Source organism: Acinonyx jubatus, chromosome A2 (genome assembly GCF_027475565.1).
Source record: "Acinonyx jubatus isolate Ajub_Pintada_27869175 chromosome A2, VMU_Ajub_asm_v1.0, whole genome shotgun sequence".
NCBI classification, from domain to species: domain Eukaryota; kingdom Metazoa; phylum Chordata; class Mammalia; order Carnivora; family Felidae; genus Acinonyx; species Acinonyx jubatus.
The window spans coordinates 116,223,856-116,244,528 of record NC_069383.1 but is presented as its reverse complement, the minus strand read 5'-3'; the positions used below and the strand labels follow the sequence as shown (position 1 = coordinate 116,244,528).

At 35.7% G+C, this 20,673-nt stretch overlaps 1 protein-coding gene across 6 annotated transcripts in view; it reads right to left on the bottom strand.

The window, feature by feature from the left end:
• Positions 1-20,673, bottom strand: part of RAD18 (RAD18 E3 ubiquitin protein ligase) — a 109,577-nt gene that overhangs the window by 44,713 nt on the left and 44,191 nt on the right. For all 6 annotated transcript variants that reach the window (XR_003415054.2, XR_008297017.1, XR_003415055.2 and 3 more), the window contains exons 8-10: positions 13,397-13,473; positions 12,026-12,086; positions 2,271-2,408 (exon numbers count right to left, since the gene is read on the bottom strand). Coding sequence is in view for 3 of the 6 variants with exons in the window: in XM_027042535.2 (XP_026898336.1) it covers positions 2,271-2,408; positions 12,026-12,086; positions 13,397-13,473 (276 nt within the window). In the remaining 3 variants the exon portion in view is untranslated. The remainder of the gene's footprint in view (positions 1-2,270; positions 2,409-12,025; positions 12,087-13,396; positions 13,474-20,673) is intronic.

Sequence of the window (20,673 nt, the reverse complement as noted above, 5' to 3'; positions counted from 1 at the left end):
ATAGTCAAAACAATCTTGAAAAGGAAGAATAAAGTTGGAGGACTCATACCTCCTGACTTTGAAATTTATAACAAAGCTACAGTAATTAAAATAGTATATAATACAGACATAAGAACAGACTTTTAGACCAAAAGAATATAATAGTGAGTATAAAAATAAACCTTCACATATATAGTCAATTGACTTTCAACAAGGATATCAAGAGCATTCAATGCGGAAAGGTTATTCTTTTTTTAAAAAAAAATTTTTTTAATGTTTTTATTTTTGAGAGAGAGGCAGACAGACAGAGTGTGAGCCAGAGAGGGGCAGAGAGAGAGGGAGACAGAATCCAAAGCAGGCTCCAAGCTGTCAGCACAGAGCCCGATGCAGGGCTCAAACCCACACTAGATCATGACCTGAGCCGAAGTTGGACGCTCAACCAATTGAGCCACCCAGGCGCCCGAAAGGCTATTCTTAACAATTGGTGCTTTATCTACATGTAAAAGAATGAAATTGTACCCTTACCTTATACCATACACAAAAATTAACCTAATAGGGATCACAGACCTAAACATGAAGAGCTAAAACAACAAAACTCTTAGGTAAAAACAAACAGGAGAATCTTTCATGATTTTCCAAATGTTGAAATCTTCCATCTTTCCAAAATGTTTCCATGAATGATTTGGCAACAATTTCATGGATATAACACCAAAAGCACAGGCAACAAAAGAAAGAATGAATAAACCAGACTTTATTAAAATTTAGCACCGTTGTACATCAAAGAAACTATGAAGAAAGCAAAGAGACAACTGAGAAAATGTTCATAAATATTTGCAAATCATATACATGAAAAAATATTCAGAATATATAAAGAATTCCTAAAACAACAACAAAGAAACAAACCAATGGAAAAGTGAGCAAAGAACATGAACACACATTTCTCCAAAGAAGAAAAACACATAGCCAATAAGCATGTGAAAAGATGCTCAACATCATTAGTCATTAGGAAAATGAAGATCAAAACCCATATCACTTCTTACCTACTATAATAGCTGCAGTTAAAAAAAAAAAAAAAAAGGAAAATAACAGGTGCTGTTGGCAAGGATATACAGAAACTAGAATCCTTAAGCATTGCTTGTAAGAATGTAAAATGGTGCAGCCACTTGAAAACAGGTTGGTGGTTTTTCAAAAGGTAAACATAGAATTACCATATAAACCAGCAAGTCCATTCTTAGGTTCATATCCAAAAGAATGGAAAGCAGAGACTTGAACAGATATTTCAACACTAATGTTCATAGCAGCGTTATTCACAGTAGCCAAAAGGTGAAAATAACCCATTAGAGATGAACAGATAAACAAAATGTGGCATACACATAAAAAGCAATGAAATTTTAATAAAAGCTACAACATGAGGACCTTCAAAATATGCTTATTAGTGAAATAAGTTGACACAGAAGGACTAATTATTAATGATTCCCACTTACATGAGGTACACAGACTAAGCAAATTTCACAAAAAAGTAGAACAGAGACTACCAGGGTCTGCCTGGAAAAGTGGAAGAGAGTTATTATTATTTTTAATGGGCACGGAGTTTATGTTGGATGATGAAAAAGTTTTAGGTACAGACAGTGGTTACCGTTATAAAACATTCTGAACATATTTAATAATACTGAATTGTACATTTATGAACAGTTGAAATGATAAATATTGTGTTATGTATAATTTATCATAATAAAGAAAACAATAAGGAATTTTCTTGTGCACTACCCTCCATTATGACTCTGTTTTGTTCACTGGTCCAAATAAAGCCCTGGCAATGGAAATATAGTATTAATCTCAAATTTTAAAATGGATCAAAATTAAGGAATGTGCTATGTATAGGCACACCAAGTCTATAAGCTTCAGACTTTATAGCAGAACATTCCATCCAAAATAAATACCAGTCACCTTTAACAAAAATTATTCTAGAATGAAATTATTTGTAGGATATCTGAAGTATACAGCAATAAATCCTATAGTTAGAAAACATCCTCAGGCTGAAACAGCTAAGAAACTTCTGATTTATCATTAAATGAAAGATTTCATAAACTTGTCTTCAGGACATTGTCTCAATCATTTTCCCTACAGTAATAAACTTAGTTAACATTCAACAATTGTTATAGGTCTAAAAATATTTTTTCCCATTTCAGATACCTAATAAAAAGGTAAATTCCTGTGATTTTATTTTCTTTTTATATTAAAAATGAATAGTGAAATTCAACATATTTCTGTTTTTAATTAAAGTCTCTTACCCATGCATACAGGTAATAGCTCTTCTGTAGATTCATCTTCTTTTCTTATTACTTTTTTTGTTGACATTTCAACGGTCTTCTTGTATCCTTTTTTGGCCTGATCCACCAGAAGCCGAAATTCATTCTGATGTTTTTTACCTAAAATTCCAAAGATCTTCTTGGTAAAGCAAGGAGTAAGAAAATTTTATGTTTGTTATGCTGACACACGGAGTATCAAGAAGTGTTCAACCAGGGCGCCTGGGTGGCTAAGTCAGTTGAGCGATCAACTTCAGCTCAGGTCTTGATCTCATGGTTTGTGAGTTTGAGCCCCAAGTTGGGCTCTGTGCTGATGGCTCAGAGCCTGAAGCCTGCTTCAGATTCTGTGTCTCCCTCTCTCTCTTCCCCTCCCCGACTCATGCTCTGTCTCTCTCTCAGAAATAAACATAAAAAAAAAAACAAATTAAAAAAAAAAAAAAAGAAGTGTTCAACCTTGCTCAAGAACAAGATCCTTGAAAAGCACCTGCAATAAACTTAAAAGCTGGCAACCACAAAAATACAAAGGGCTGGGGGTCGTGGAAGCCTCTGCTCTTCTCCCTTCCTCAGATACAAACTTGGAAACAGGATATTCCTAGTTTGCTACTGTAGGTTTTTCCCAAACCCCATACTCTGTAAGGCTTTTGATGCAGAAGATACCACTTTCTTAAATATATCCAAAAGACACCATTCTAACTCCCAAGAAACAAGAGTACTAACATGAAGAACATTAACTGAATATAAGAGCAGAAGCCTCGAGGAAAGCTGGGTTATAAAAACAAAGGAAATCCATTCTAATTCCCTCTTTCTCCTTTACATTTCTTGCCTGTTTCCCATCAGGATCCCTTAAGTCCACCACCCACCACCAATCACTTTACCTCAGGATATTTTAATTGCACCAATGTTAACAACACCTGCTACTTTGGAAGGCAGCTATGCTCACCAGGATACCACCAAGGCTGCACATAACACCTGCTACTTTCATACCTCTGAAGACAATGTAAGCCTGCTATCTAGGTAGCCATTATTAACGTACATTAATTTACTCAATAAGGAATAGCCAGGCATTGCTAGAGCAGAGGCTGTAGGACATCTATTTGTGATTCTGAACTATAGTTCGAACGGCTGAGGATGCATTTACTTATCTAACACCCTCAAACACATAAGTCATGGCTCAAAATGATGCCATAAATCCCACAAAAATGTATTTTAGAAAAAATCATACTGCAAATAGTTAAAGTTCTGAGACCATTTTCACACAGTAACCAACATTTTCCCTGTGGCACACACTAAGAATAATTGACTGTAGGAAAAAATTTGTGCTTTTCTTGAAAACTATGCATTTTCTAGAGCTATCCTTCCAGGATTCCAAGCATTTGCTGCCTTGGAGCTCTGTAAACTGTAGATAACTCATGGCAATGGAAAATAATTCTTGTCTACAGACATGCAAAATCCTGTCTGGTAAAGGTTCAATGGACTCCTCTCCCCACTGTGGAAGAGGCCAGTTTTGCCTCCATTTGCACACTGAATTCAATATTCCTGATCTATAAATGCGACTGTTCTTTGGACATCAGGGAGAGACCGCTCCTAATCCCAATATATTTATGTGTATGTACATGTAAAACTCCCAGTGAAACTAACATGTTGGGTTGTAAGGTATGTGGTAAATTTTACATTAAGAGACTGGGTAAAACTCCAGCAAAAGAAATAATGGCTGGCCATAAAGATTGCTAGGAAAAGTTAGCTCTTTAGAAATAGGTGAGATCCTATCTAGGAAATAGGTGATTTCTTTCAGGTCCTATTTAACTCTATGCATTTGAGGATAATTATTCTGTACTTCCTTCAGCTCCCCAGAAGCAGTGGGCTAACACCACCACCACCACTATATAGTTTCTGTTAGGCAAGGGTAACACAGCACTGTGGGGTCTATGTAATCTAGTCAGACCTGGTCTAGGCTGTTTTCCCAGTAAGGCCATTGAGTATCTATGAATTCTGGGTGTAAGAATTACTTAAGAAACTTGCTCAAGTAATCTCATTAACAGTTAAGGAGGCTTAATGACTTTCTCTTCTGAAGTAATAAAATCCCAGGTTTAAAAAGAGATTTTCTTTGTTTAATCTTATTACCCTACAGCTAGGCTGGAAACCAAACAGTAAATGGCAGCCACTGCTTTGGCTTTGACCCAAGAGGAACAAAAACCCCTGCTCAAAAGATGAACAGTGCCAAGAGATTATGACTAATAAAATTGCTCCCATTCATCTCTTCACCTCATTTTAGGAGCTGTGCCATCTGGCAAGAAGTTCTTTAAAGAGTTTAAAATCTCGGCTCTGCTAATTAGATGCCCTGAATTTACCTCTTAAAAATATTAACTGGTTGACATAATTGTGGGAGCTCATGAATGCACTTTACATTCAACCATTTCATATCCTTCAAGATTTTTAATACTTGAATAATATCACCCTTTCCGACTCTCCAAGTTGAAATACCATAATCTTTTCTAGTGCCATGTCAAGCCATTCATTCATTCCTTCCTTCACCACCCCTTAACTACTTTTCTAGACCAGCTTTTACAGCCAGAGGGTCACCAGATCTGCCCGTGAACTGAGAGGTACACAAGACCAAACCCAGGCTCTCTCAAGAACTGGACAGACTCACCCCCTACAGCAAACACACTGAAATACTCACTCATCTACTTGAAGTCACAGAACAAGTTTGGAGTCAGTGTCCCTCAAAGTAAAATCGAATACATTTTTTTTCACCAACCTCCTAGGACACCCAAGCAGCTAAACCTGGATGGAAAAGAGAGTAACAGTAATGGCTAATGCTCACTAAGGGCTTGTTCATTTAGCCCTGAACTGACCAGTCTCACTTTAAATTCATGATGTAAACCTAAAATGGGCACTCAACACCGCTGTACAACTTTTCTACCTTTCTCTAGCAAACTCTGCTTTACTATTCTCCAAAATGACCACTTCAAGCTTTTGCATACGTGCAACACCCCCCTACTCAGCTGGCCTCACACTACTTTGAGAACACAGAAACATTCTAACAGAAACCTTATCATCTTCCAACTACCATTAATTCATCTGTGCACATACGCTCTATCTTCCTTGAATTTAACGAAAAATGACTGTCCTTGCAACAATTAAAGGCCAACCTCTAACGTATGCTCTGGATTCCATCACTAAGGCCTTCTCAAAGATATAGCACCTCTAACTATCCTCTCCCTTTCTTACATCATCAATTTCCCCCTCTATGCATCTTTCCCACTGGCATACAAATATGCCTAGGACTGTTCTGCAGAAAGTGAGAATGTGGGTTATGAAAACAACTAGGTAACCAGCATTTTTCCTTAATGAAATAAAGAGTGTAAAGTGCCAGAATACATTAAAAATGGAAAGAGTAAGCAACCGAGATGTCCTCCAATGGCAGAATGGATGAACTATAGTACATCTAGACAATGGAATATAATTCAGCACTAAAACAAAAAGCACTATCAAGCCATGAAAAGACATGGAGGAACTTTAAATGCACATTGCCAAAAGACGGAAGACAATCTGAAAAGACTACATGCTATAGGATGCCAACTATATGACATTCTGGAAAAGGCAAAACTATGGAGACAAAAAAAAGATCAGTGGTTGCCGGGGGTTTTGTAGCAGGTGGGGTATGAACTGACAAGACACAAAGGACTCCTAGGGCAGCAAAAATACTCTGTAGGCTATCACAGTGATGCATGTCATTATATCGCTGTCCAGATCCATGGAATGCATGGTACACACCAAGAGTGAACCCTAAAGTAAAGCATGGACTTTGGATGACTATGATGTCAGTGTAGGTTAATGATAACACCAGAGATGGGGTGTTGATAATGGGACAGGTCATGCATGCATGGGGGCAGGAGATATATGGGAAGTCTGTCACATTTCCCTGCTGTAAAAACATAAAGTCTTACTTAAAGAGAGAAAGAGAGGGAGGGAGGGAGGGAGGGAGATGCAGTACAGGTGGCTTGGATAAGCATAACCAACTGGCTTTGGAACTCAATTATCTCACTACTTATATTCTTTCAAAGTCAATACAATTTTGAGAGCAAAATGATGGAAAACAATTTTTTCTAATGTTGGAGACATGTAAGGTTGGTGTGGGGGAATGTGAACATCACTTGAGAACATCTGAATATAACCTTAAATAAGGGTAAATATTGGTTTGTAAAACTTTTACTTCAGTAATGTGTGTGTATATCATTAGTAATGATATAAAATATGATTCTCACTGTGGGTTATAGTCAGAAAAGATCTGAAAGCCACTAGGTTAAGTATTTCCCAACTTGAAAAACAAACAAAACCATCTTTTGACCAACACCCACCTCCAGCTACGCCCTCATTTTTCTCTCCCTGACAGAGTAAAATCTCCCCCAAGAGCTGTCCACCTTAGTCTCACTTCCTCACCTCCAGTTTCATCTCGTGGACACCCAGAGCGTCTGACACCTCTCCTCTTAAGAAACTGTTCTTGTAGAAATTAGTTTGCTGCCTCTAAGCTGTGAAATGCACTGGTGCTTTCCATCTTTTACTCTACCATTCACAGTAGCATCTGACACAATTCATCTTATTTCCTTTCTTGAAACACTTTGCTTTCCTAGATTTTCTGATACCACATTTCCAAGCTTTCCTCCTATCTCATGGCCCCTCCTTCATCAACCCATCATGGACACTCTTAAAACAGCAGAATTCCAAGTGCACTGGCTGACTGTTAAAGATCTCTGAGCCTCTTTCAGAGGGCAAATAAGGTAAAACCTATTTTATGTGCCTTCTTTGTTATGTTGACATAGGCACTGAGTGCAATAGAAATGGTGGATAAAACTGCTGGTGTCCTAGCATGAACCAAAGAAGTGACCCCGAACTTAGTAATCACTATATGCTACACGGTCATGCAGACACCAATTTAAAAAAAAAGAAAAAAGAAAAAGTCACTTTAAGAATGTCCTTGACGAACCGGTAAGAAAAGTATGTATTTTATTTTGACCCTGGAGTACATATCTTTTTTAATAACCTCAGTGGTAAAATGAGAACTACAAATACAGCACCTGTGCTCTACACCCAACGTATAATGGAAATACCACAGCCTGCAGAAGCACCTGTGTACTTATTTCAGGTGGGAGCTAAATTAGCTACTTATTAAACAAACAGCATTTTTACTTGAAAGAACAGTAGACAAACTGTGATTATTTACAGTTGGATAACATATTTTCTCAAAAGTGAGTGAGGGAGGTTTTCACTTCAAGAAAAACAAGTGACAGCATCTGCTGACAAAGATAAAAGGATAGCTTTCAAGTGAAAATCAGAACTCTGGATAACTTGTATCCGACATTACGAGCTGACGGTTTCCCAATACTTAACTTTCCTGAGAAGACTGGGGCTGAAATTAAAGAATGCTGTTCTTTTATATTATATAATACAAATGAAAAAATGCAAACATTTGCAACTCGATGAACCAATATTTTCCAAATAACCAACAAATGATGTTACAAAACCATTCACAGGTAGAAGGGCCTTTCAAAGCATGTGACAGACCAGTGGATTTTTATGGGGTAGAGTACAAAAACTTCATTAATATGATTTCAAATTCCATTGTAACTAACCGTTCCAAAATAACACTTGCCAACAATACCCATGATTATCTAAAAAAAAAAAAAAATCTACTGAAACACTTCTCTCTTTTCAATTGCCTACCTGTGTCAGGGTGGATATTTTTCATATGCTTCAACCAAAGCAACACATAGCAACAGTTTAAATGCAGAAGCTGATATGAAAGTCAAGATGTTCTCTATTAAGCAAGACATCAGAGATTTGCAAAAATAAAAAAGAATGCCCTTTTCTCTCTAAATTTTTAAAATCAGACTTCCTGGGGTGCCTGGGTGGCTCAGTCGGTTGAGCGTCCGACTTCGGCTCAGGTCATGATCTTACAGTTTGTGGGTCAAGCCTCGCATTAGGCTCTGTGCTGACAGCTTGCTCAGAGCCTGCAGCCTGCTTCAGATTCTGTGTCTCCTTCTCTCTCTCTGCCCCTCCCCAGCTCATGCCCTGTCTCTGTCTCTCAAAAACAAATAAATGTTAAAAAAAAATTTTTTTAATATATATATAAATTAATTAAATAAAAAATAAAATCAGACTTCCCGAGAAATAATTTACACACAATAAAATTCGTGAATTTGAAATGAACAATTTAATTTGATGCAAAAAAACCTGTAGTCGCGTAACTACCAATGCACTCATGAAATAGAAGACTTAAATCACCCAAAAGAGTTCCTTCCTGATCCCCTTTTCCCCCACCCACAGGAGCTGGCAGTACCAATATGCTTTCTGTTACTAATTTTTGCCTTTCTAGAACTTTATATAAATGTTCATTCAAGATGCTACCCTTTTAATTTCGCTTTTGTTGTAGCACAATGTTGTTGACATTCCCCCCATGTGGCTTCGTATGTCAAGGGTTAATTCTTTTTTATTGTTAAGTACTGTTCCATTGTATATGGATATATCATAATGTGTTTATGGATATTTAGGTTGTTTTCAGTTTAGGATAATATGAATAAGCTGCTATAGCATTTGTCCATAATACTCTTGAAATTGTTTAATACAATTCATGGATTTTGTTTTTTGGAAATTATATCTCAATAAACCTGACTTCCTATCTCTGTGTGGATATATGCTTTCATTTCTCTTGGATAAATAGTTAGGAGTAGAATGACTGGGTTGTATGGAGGTATATAACCTTAAAACAAACTGCTAAACTGTTTACCTAAGTGGTTGTATCATTTTGCTTTCTCACCAGCAATGCATAAGATTTCCATTTGCTCCACATCCTGGCCAGGAGTTTGGTATTATCCTTTTTTTTTCCCCCCTGTCATTAAAATAAGTATATAGTATTATTTCATTTAAAATTATATCTTCCTGGGGTGCTTAGGTGGCTCAGTCAGTTAAGCATCTGACTTTGGCTCAGGTCATGATCTCAGTTTGTGGGCTTGAGCCCCGCATCGGACTCTGTGCTGACAGCTGGGAGCTGTGGCCTGCTTTGGATTCTGTGTCTCCCTCACTCTCTGCCCCTTCCCACTCACATTCTGTATCTCTCTCTCTCAAAAATAAATGTTAAAAAAAATTTTTTTTAATTATACTTTCCTAAAGATTAATGACTAATAAGATTAACCTATATTTTCATGTGGTTACTTGACACTTAAATATTTATTTCGCTGAAGAATGTTTCAGTCTTTTACCGTTTAAAAAAAAAATATATATATATATGGCATATGCCTTATTATTGAAGAGTTCTTTACATAATATAGATACTAGTATTTTGTCAAATATAAATTTTACAGTATTTTCTCACAATCTGTGGCTTGAGTTTTCATTTTCATATTTGCCTTTTAAAGAGTAAACACTAAATTCTACTGAAATATAACTTATATTTCCTTTTAGCTTTTTCTTTCACAAATCATACTATTTGTGAAAGATGATAATGTCAACTGTGACTATAAAGTTTTATTTATTTCATTCAAATCTGTATACTACTCTTATTCCTTCACACTGTTGACGACCTACAGTACAATAAAAAATGTGAGAAAGAACATATCTACCTTGCTCCCAACAGAAGAAAAGTATTTAATATTTCATCATTAAATATGATGTTAGTTGTAGGTTTCTTATAGATATTCTTTACCAGATTGAAGAAATTCTATTTTGGTAAGAGTTTTTATATTAATGGGTGTTCAATTTTGTCAAACACTTATTCTGCATCTATTTTGAGAACCATATAGTGTTTTTTTAGTCACTTAATACAGTGAATTGCAATGATTAATTTTCTAAAGTTAAACCAATCTTGCACTGTTAGGATAAATCCCACTTGGTTATGATGCATTATCTTGTATATGTATTGCCAGATGTAATTTACTAAAAGTTTGTTAAGGATTTTTGCATCCATGTTCAATGAGGAATATTGGTCAGAACTTTTTTTTTTTAATGTTTATTTATTTTTGAGAGAGAAAGAGACAGAGACAGAGCACGAACGGGGAAGGAGCAGAGAGAGAGAAGGAGGCACAGAATCTGAAGCAGGCTCCAGGCTCTGAGCCGTCAGCACAGAGTCCGACAGGGGGCTTGAATTCACGGACCATGAGATCATGACCTGAGCCGAAGTTGGACACTTAACCGACTGAGCCACCAAGGTGCCCCATGAGCTTTTATTATACCATCTTTGGTTTTTAGTTTCATGGAAACTTCAGCCTCATAAAATGAGGTAAGAAGTATTCCTTCCATTTCAATTTTCTAGCAGAATATGTCTAAAACTGATTATTATTTCCTTCCTTATATATTTCATAGAATTCACCAGTGACCCCACTTGGACCTGGGATTTCTTCAGGAATTGCAAATTCAATTTGTCTATTATTTCTTCTTAAATAAAGTTTAGTAATTTGTGTCTTTCAAGGGAGTTGTCAATTTCAGGTATTTTTTAAAAAATAGATACAGAGATTTATTTTAGGGCTAAATGCATTAACTTAACATGACATGCCTAGTAAAGATACAAATTTCTATTGTATGTAAACTTTTTTTTAGATATTAAATAGGGAGCAATAGTTATATCTTTTCTGGCATAATTGTTAGATATTATCTTTTTAATGGTTTAAATTACTTTCTCTCCAAGCAAATTTGCTGGTTTCCTTATTTTTACAGGCCTTATTTTTAGCAATTCAGTGGTCACTTGATATTCTCTATCCTCTGCCTCAAGAAAAATCACGTTGGCTTCCCAAATATTAAGGAAGCTCCTATCACACTTATCTAACAACAGAAAAACACTGACTTTTGTTGTTCAGTCTAAGGTCCATGAATATTCTAGGCTCCTTTTCCTACTCTGGTAAGGCACAGGCCATCACACCTGTATCTAATGCCTGTGTACTGCGTCTCTCCTCCCAAACAGATCACTCCCGTACCTATACATTCAAAGCTTAAGAAGGAAGGGGAAAAAAGAGAAAGAGAAAGAGAAAGAGAAAGAGAAAGAGAAAGAGAAAGAGAAAGAGAAAGAGAAAGAGAAAGAGAAAGAGAAAGAGAAAGAGAAAGAGAAAGAGAAAAAGAAAGAGAAAAAGAAAAAAATCCTCTTAGCACAACTAAAACACATCATGTCTGGAATATCATTCCATATTTATTAACTACCTTTTGCCAGGTACTTAAATTTAAATTTAAACTAAAAAACAAGCAACCAAAAATAACAGCTACCAAACTGACAAAACGTGAATGTGCTAGCCCCGGAAAAGATACATACAAAAGCCTAATAAAGAAAAGGAAGTAAGCTGGAAGTTGGTAACAACTGATAAAGTGAAAACTATTTTTGGCACAAATTTGCAAGTTACAGAAGTGCTGAAATTCTTCACAGAAGTGTTGCAGTGAGTGGCCTGAGGACAGGATGGAAAGTCAGGAATGTTTCCATTTTAACTCCATTTTATTTTCACAGAGATGTTTTGAGAGCAGCTAATTAATATTCACAAAGTACTTAGTGATAAGCTCAAAGAAGAATGTTAGAAATCAAAAAGCAGGCACAAGAAAGGTCACGGAGTAAACAACTAAAATTCAGTTAAGTAATATAGAAGAAAAGTTTACATAAAACATTACTGTAAAAACTTATTTTAAAAAGTTACTTAAAAAAAATTACTTAAGATTAACCTGAAACCCAACTTCTCTATAAATAAAGAAAATGCCACACAACTTACGATATTTACTGTGAATTTCATCTATTTCCTTTTCTGTTTGGTCCTTTGTAAAAACCATTATCTAAAATAATTCAAAAGATCTTAATTAAAAATCCAAAAAGTGACAAAAACTGGAGTACTACAAACTTTAAAATAGGGGAAAATAATCTCTTATCTCTGTTTCATATAAACCTAGGAAGAATAACTCCTGTGTACCTCCTTTGAATATCATAATTAGTATACCTTTACTCATTACTGTTTTCTTATCTGTAGAAAATGCAACACTAATATTCATATTAACACTAACATGAAGAATTAATACAATGATCAATTAAATTTCCCACTTTTGGTATTTAATTTTTCACCTTCATTAATACAACAGTAACATGTGAAACTACAAGACTGAAGAAGTATTTAGCAGATCATTAATAAGGCAGATTTTCTTGTTTGACTTCTCCCTTTTCCAACCTAACCTCTCCAAGTCTACTGGAAAGGTAATAAATAAAGAAAATATAACACTCAATATGTTAAATTTCTACTTCCACTTTTGAAAATCTTAGACTTAAGAGATCAGAAATCTACTTACATGACTCATTACAGTTTCCATCTTACAGTTAGCACATAGGTAATAATAAAATCAATGAAAATCTCATTTTTTTTCTACTATCTGATTATAAACTTACTTCCCTAAGGTCGGTGCTTTCCTTACAAACACATTACCGATGGTCTAGGAAAAAAGTCTACTTGGGAGAGCCCATAACACTTCCTCCAGTGTCATAGGACACAATGACTATTTTCTTCTTTGGTATCCTTTCCTCAAGTTTTGGACCATCAAGCTAGAGGAAGGCAATAGTGAAGAATTTTAGGTGTCTGATTCCCTCAACAAGCTTAATAGATACTCAGTCCTCATTAAGTCTTACAATTACTTAATTTCTCCATCAGCATAATCACAGAATTACAGAATGCCAAGCTGAAGGGGGATATCTTAGAGATCATATAGTTTAACCCCCGAGTTTTACAGACAAAGATCCTAAGGGCCACAGATGTTAAAGAGCTTATCAAATGCAACCAGCAGAGAAAGGACTTATAAAGAGCTTATCAAATGCAACCAGCAGAGAAAGGACTTATATCAAGGCCACCAGATGTACAGACATATGCTTTTTCCACAGGACTATAATTCATTAATAAACTCCACTTTGGATTGTACTTAGCCCTAGAAGACTCCTAACTGTGATAGAATTTTGTGCTCAAAATCAGCTGCAAGAAAATCATAATACACTAAATGGAAATGTGTTCCAGGACATTTCCTACTTAACAGATTTAATTTTACTGGGCATTCAATTTTTCTGTCCATCATTTCTACCCAGACAATGAAATAGACCATCAACATACGCTTTCGTTGAGTTTACTAGCTTCAAGACGCATCCTAGTCTTCTCCATGTTTTCAATTTCTTGAACTATTTCAGCAGCTGTTAAAATAAGGACATACAGGCAGTGTTAATTACATGGTTTTGATCATTGTACAACCCTAAAGCTAGATGATGGGAATGTGTGAACTACCTGTTCACACTACCTGTTGTTAATTTTCCTCTAAGTCCAAAGTTATTGCAAAATAAAAGATTAAAAGGAGTAAAACACTGAACTCTTACACATGCAGAACAATTTAAGACATAACTGTAAGAGTACAGTAAAGTCATTTTGCTCTTTCCTTTAAAAATATAGGTATAAATAGCAGTCCCAATGGAATATGAAAATTAATTTGTTAGTGGAATCCAATTCTTAGCAGATATCTATTCAAACTCCAATGTACTAAATATAAATTTACATTTTTAGACTCAGAGCATTAAGAGCCATGGAGCAATATGAAAAGGTCTAACATACATGGAACAGAAATCCCAAAAGAAGAAGAAAGGGAAGAGAAAAATATTTGAAGATCTAATGGCCAGAATTTGCCAAATATAATAAAAGACATCAAACCACAAAGGCAAGAAACTCAAAGAATATTAAGCAGAATGCAAAAACAAAACAAAACAAAAATACAACAACGTATATAACACAGACACACAGAGAAAATCTGCGTGAGCCAGAGAAAAAGAGTATATTACATAAAGAAAAATCAAGCATTATATCATGGCTTCTCATTAGAAACTATTCAAGCCAGGGGCGACTGAGTGGCTCAGTGAGTTAAGCATCCGACTTTGGCTCAGGTCATGATCTCGCGGTTCATGAGTTCGAGCCCTGAGTCAGGCTCTGTGCTGACAGCTCAGAGCCTGGAGCCTGCTTCGGATTCTGTATCTCCTTCTCTCTCTGCCCCTTCCATGCTCATGCTCTGTCTCTCTCTCTCAATAATAAATAAATGTTAAAAAAAAATTTTTTAAAAAGAAAGAAAGAAACTATTCAAGCCAGAAGACAATGGAGTGATGAATTAAAAGTATGGGGGAAAAAACCATGCCAATCCAGAATTCTATACCAATGGAAGTATTTTTCAAAAGTGAAGGAGGAATAAAGATTTTCTGAGACTAACAAAAACTGAGAGACTATGTTATTAGCAGACTTGTACTATAAAAAGTGTTAAAAGAAGTTCTTCAAGCAGAAGAAATATGAAACTAGAAACTTCTCTCTTCCTAGAAGAGAAAATGAAGAGTGATAGAAATGGTTAAAATGAAGGTAAATACAAATATTTTTCTTATTTTTAACTATTGTAAAAGGTAACTGACCATTCAAAACAACAACATATTGTGTTAATACCATAGGTAAAAGTACAAAACTCATGACAACAACAACACAAAGAATTAGGGATTTAAGGTATACTGTTGTAAGGTTCTTACACTGTAAGTGAAGCAGTACATCATTTGAAAGTAGACTGTAACTAACAGGTGCTTATTACAAATCCTACGTCAACCACTAAAACTTTTGGGAAAAAAAGGTAAAATAAGCCCAAAGTAGAAATAAAATGTATTAATAAAAAATACTCAATCCAAAAGAGAGCAAATAAATGGAATAAAAAGCAGAAGGAACAAGCAGAAAATAACGCCAACTGTATCAATAAGTACATTAAGTGTAAGTGATTTAAAAGCATCAATAAGAGATACAGAATGTAGACTCAATTAAAACAAGCAAGACCAAACTATATGCTTTCAGCAAAGAACCCATTTTATTTATTGTGAGAGAGAGAGAACACAGGCATGCATGCAAGCGGATAAGGGGCAGATAAAGAGGGACAGAGAGAACCCTGCACTGCCAGTGAGGAGCCCGGTGCTGGAGCTCGAACCCACAGACCATGAAATTATGACCTGAGATGAAATCAACAGTCAGACATTTAACCAGCTGAGCCACCCAGATGCCCCAGAATGCATTTTAAATAAAAGACATAGATAGGTCCAAGATAAAGGAATGGAAAGAGATGTATCATGTAAATACTAAAGGGAAGAAACTTGCAATAGCTATATTAAAAAGACACAACAGACTTCAGAATAACGAATGTTATCAGGGATAAAGAGGGAAATTGTATAATGATAAAAGACTCAATTCAATAAGAAAACCTAACAATCTTAAATGTGTCTGCACCTAGAACAGAAATTAAAAATACATGAATGAGAACTTGCAGTTCCAAAGAAGATGAACTAGACTCATTTCTCTTCTGATTTCTCATACTCTCCCTCAGTAATTATCACTAAAACCCTTGAATGTAAGGTAACAAGTATAAGAGAACTCTGAAGGGTAGAAGGAGAAAGATGGACTGGCTAAGGGCTTCAGAAGTTAAGGGACAACATGATGGTGAGTTCTTTGGGCTTCCTTTTTATCTTCTGTAAATCCCAGACTGGACTCTGGTGACTCTGGTGAAGCCTGCAACCCAGAACACACACACACACACACACACACACACACACACACACACACACACCCACCCACCCACCCAAGAAACCATTTTTCTAGCAAAGGACTATGAAAGGAGGAGACCAAAAAACTTTATGACAATATCTGACCTACTCCAGCTAAACACTGCTGATGCTTCCTGCCCACTACAGTACAATCAGAGAGTTAAGTGTGGAGTATGGATTCCACCCCCCTTCTCCCCCAGCAGTAACAGGAGCACTGGGAAAGGCTTTCCTCTCCCAGCAACACAGGGCCAGTGCGGACCAAATGAGAAACCTAGACCTCAGCCAGCAGTAGCAGATAGGACCCTTACCCTCTAACTAGTGATTGGAGCAAGGATCTCAAAGAGACAAAACCTGGAGAACAGTATCCTTTAAACCTGCACAGGAAATCCTAAATACATTCTTGGCCAACTCACATGTGAAATATTCTAAAAATTAATTTTAGAGGCCAAAAGGTTTGGGAAGTGGAGCACAGTATGAAACACCAGATTCTCAGAGGGCCCTTTAGGTAGTAATTAAAGGAAGCAGACCAGGACAACGCTGCAAGGGCTCTGAAAACTACACTGTCATTAGAACCATGGTCCACAGAAGTAGGTCCGGATCTGCATGTTAAACGTAAACAGGGTGAGTGCCTGTTAAAGGAGAATATTTTTAAAAGAACTAGAATCTCCTATTATAGTCAAAATGTCTAGGACACAATAAAAACACTTGTCAACTAAGCAGCAGGAAAATCATAACTTCAATGAGAAAAGACACTCAACAGATACTAACACTGAGATGACTCCAATCGTGAAACTATCTGGTAAGAATTTTAAAGGTACCATCATACAAATGCTTCAACAAGTAATCAGGAGCTCTCTTGAAACAAAAGAAAACAAACCTGCTACTCTATGTAATATTTTTATGACAGCCAGTGGTCCATTATAAAAATTTATCTTCTTAGTTTAAATGTTACATTTAAGTTATTAATTTCTTATACTTGCAAGGGACAACTAAAAAACAACAATTAGAAACAAAGGAAAACAAATGAACCCTACTGTATTTCAGTAAAACACCAAGCCACACACTGAAGAAAGATAAAAAGGAAATTATGAACACAATATCTGACTACATACCCTCAGTCTGGGAAATGGAGGCGGGGAAAGCAACTGTGGGGAGAGAGAACTAAAAAATATTCTGAATTCTTTCTTATAGGTAGGTCTGTTTTGCAGTGGTGTAGGAGTACAGATGAAGCAATTCTGAAACTATTTTAGATGCACTACAGAATTGGGACAAATTACTAAATGTGCTGATGCTATTGAAGGGAGGATTCTTCTTGTGGAAAAAAAATGGGAAGTATAAATATGGACAGAGAAAGGTATAGAACTCTGTGGGGTTGGACTGCAATCAGTATGCTCTCATGATTTCTAATGTATATAAGTATAAATGGATTTACATTTATATATACACATACAGTATACAGGCACATAAGCATGTCATGTATATGTACATACCCATATATGCACATCTATATGCATGCATATATTCCTGAGCTCAATCTGCTACAAGAACCTAGAAGCAAAGGCACCAGTAGCAACGTGGAAGGAGTGACGTTAGAAAATCATCATTTTGCAACTATCACAGAAAAGATTAGTTCATATAAAAATTACCTAAGAATAGTAATGTAGGGGTGAAATTTTAATGAGGTATAGGATATTTACATGGTGTTAAAGTGTCTCTACAGATATCCAATTAGTAGCAAGGGGAAAACTATATAATCTCCCAGTATCGAGGGAGAAACTGAGAAGATGATTAAACCAGCCATCACAAATGAGAGGCACAAAGATGTCAAACACCCTGGATGTGATATCCTGACAAGGGACAAAAAACATCACATATATAGTACTCTGGCCAGGAATGCACAGCCTTGATGTAATTATAAGGATACATCACACAAAGCCTAAGTGAGAAATACTCTGTTTTGGCGGGGAGGGGGAACAACAACAACAAAGCCTGTATTCTTTGCCAATGTCATAAAAGACAAAGACAGACTGAGGAACTGTTCTAGATAGAAAGAGACGGAAAAGATGGCACAACTAAATGCAGTATGTGATCCAAAACCGCACCATGTACTAGAAGAAAAAAAAAAAAAAAGAAATCTATTAGCAATCATTACTGGGTCCACTGCTGAAAATAGAACAGAGATGATAGAATGGATAAAAGTATTGTTAACAAAGTTAAATTTACTGAAATTAATAGCTGTAATTTCATAATAAAAGAGAATATCCTTTTTCTTAGGAAATACATAGTTAAGTACTTAGTGGTAAAGAATCAAGATTATACAACTTATTCTTAGATGGTTTAAGGAAAAAATAGAAGTATATAAGTATGTTACACACATGTATTTTTATACAGAGAGAGAGTAATAGCAATTCATAAAGGAAATAAGGCAAAATGATGATAGATGATTCCATATAAAGGGTACAGATGTTTTTTTTATGATAATTATTTCCAAATAAAGTAGTTTTAACTACTTTACAAACACAAAATTAAAGCTTTTTCGAGGAACCTAAGTGGCTCAGTCAGTTAAGCGTCTACCCCTTGCTTTTGGCTCAGGTCAGGATCTCATGGTTCATGAGATCGAGTCCCAAGTTTGACTCCACACTGACAGCACAGAGCCTGCTTGGAATTTTCTCTCTCCCTCTCTGCCCCTCCCCCACCTACACTTTTTGTCTCTCTCAAAATAAAAAAATAAACTTAAAAAAAAAGGCTTTTTCACACAAAAGCTGAAAAGAATTTGTAACTAGCACATCTGCACTCTTTACAAGACATATTAAATAGTTTTTCAGGCCAAAAGAAAATGACATCAGATGGAAACCTTGATCTAAGCAAGGAGATGAAAAATACTGGAAATAGTAATGTGTAGGCACATATAGACTTTCTTTTTCATTTTTATTTTCTTTAAAAGAAAATTGACAATTTAAAAAAAAGAGTAAAAAGGAATTATCGAGGTTGTAACACATATAGAAGAAAAATCTATGACAATAATGAAACGAAAGATGGAAGTCATAAGATACTTCTATGTTCTACATGAAATAGTTAGTATATTATTGGAAGGGAGACAGTGATAAGCTTAAGATACATATGGTAAGCACTAAAATAATCACTAAAAGAAAGTAAACAGATATACCTAATAACCAAATGAGGAAACAGAAAACTAAAAAATACTCAATCCAAAAAAAGGAAGACAAAACAAAGAATGAATAGGACAAGTAGAAAAGAAAAGCAAGATGACAGCCTTGAACTCAACCTAATAGGTTAAATGAAATGAAAATGGTTTAAGCCCTATAACTTAATGGTCTATCTTGTCAAATTACATTTTAAAAGCAAATCCAGGGGCACCTGGGTGGCTCAGTCAGTCAAGCATCCGACTCTTGATTTCGGCTCAGGTCATGAGATCTCACCATTCATGAGATCAAGCCCCATGTGAGGCTCTGCACTGACAGTACGGAACCTTCCTGGGATTCTCTCTCTCCCTTTCTCTCTGTCCCTTTTCTTCTCATGCTCTTGCTCATTCTTTCTCTGTCTCTCAAAATAAATAAATAAACTTGAAGAAAAAAGGAAATCAAAACCATATACCGCTTTCAAAGAAGTTTAAATATAATAACACAATGGGTTTAAAGAGAAGAAGAGTGAAGTAAGATAGAGTGGCTATATTCATTCATACCAGATAAAGTAGATTTTGAGATGAAGAATATTACCAGAGACAAAGACAAACATTTCATAATAATAAGTAGTAGTAGGTCAACTTATCTAGAAGACATAACAATACTAAATGCACATACACTTAATTATTGAGATTCAAAATACAAGGAAAACTGAAATTATTGAAAGGAAAAATGGAAAATCTATAAATATAGTTGGAGATTTCAATAATCCTTTCAGGAATTGATAGCACCAGCGAATATAGAATCAGCAAGGATGCAGAAGAACTGAATGTTACTATCAAGCAAGTTTACAGAACATTTAAGGAAAAAAAAAAAAGCAAAATATTCAAGTGTTTATGGAACATTTACCAGGAAATCCTAATGCTGAGTTATAAAACAAGTCTCAGTAAATGTAAATGGTCTGAAATGATACAGAACTGGTTAAATAGAATCAAAGTAAAATGAATAATAAAAGATTTCTGGGAAATGCCCATATATTTGGAAATTGGAAATACTTCTATATAACCCACTATTCAAAGAAGAAATGGCAACAAAGATTAGAAAATATTTTAGGAGGACCTGGGTGGCTCAGTGAGTTAAGCGTCCAACTTGGGCTCAGATCACGATCTCGCAGTTTGTGAGTTTGAGCCCCGCACCAGGCTCTGTGCTGACAACTCAGAGCCTGGAGCCTGCTTCAGATTCTGTGTCTCCCCCTCTCTCTGCCCCTCCCCTGCTCATGCTCTGTCTCTCTCTATCTCTCAATAATAAATAAACGCTAAAAAACTTTTTAAAAAAAGAAAGAAAATATTTTAACTGAATGCAACATTTGTGGGTGTAAGTAAAATAGTACTTATAGGAAAATTTTGAAAGAAGAACAATCTGAAATAATTATCTAAGCTTCCAACATAATAAGCTACAGAGATAAGACCAAATTAAACCTAAAGTAATTAGAAAGACGAAAATAATGATAGGAGGAAAATTCAATACAATGGAAAATACGCAATAAGTTGAGGAAAAAAAATGAAACTGAAAGCCAGTTCTTTGGAAAAATCCATAAAATTGATATAGGTAAACCCAATCAAGGGAAAAAAGAGAGAAGACACAT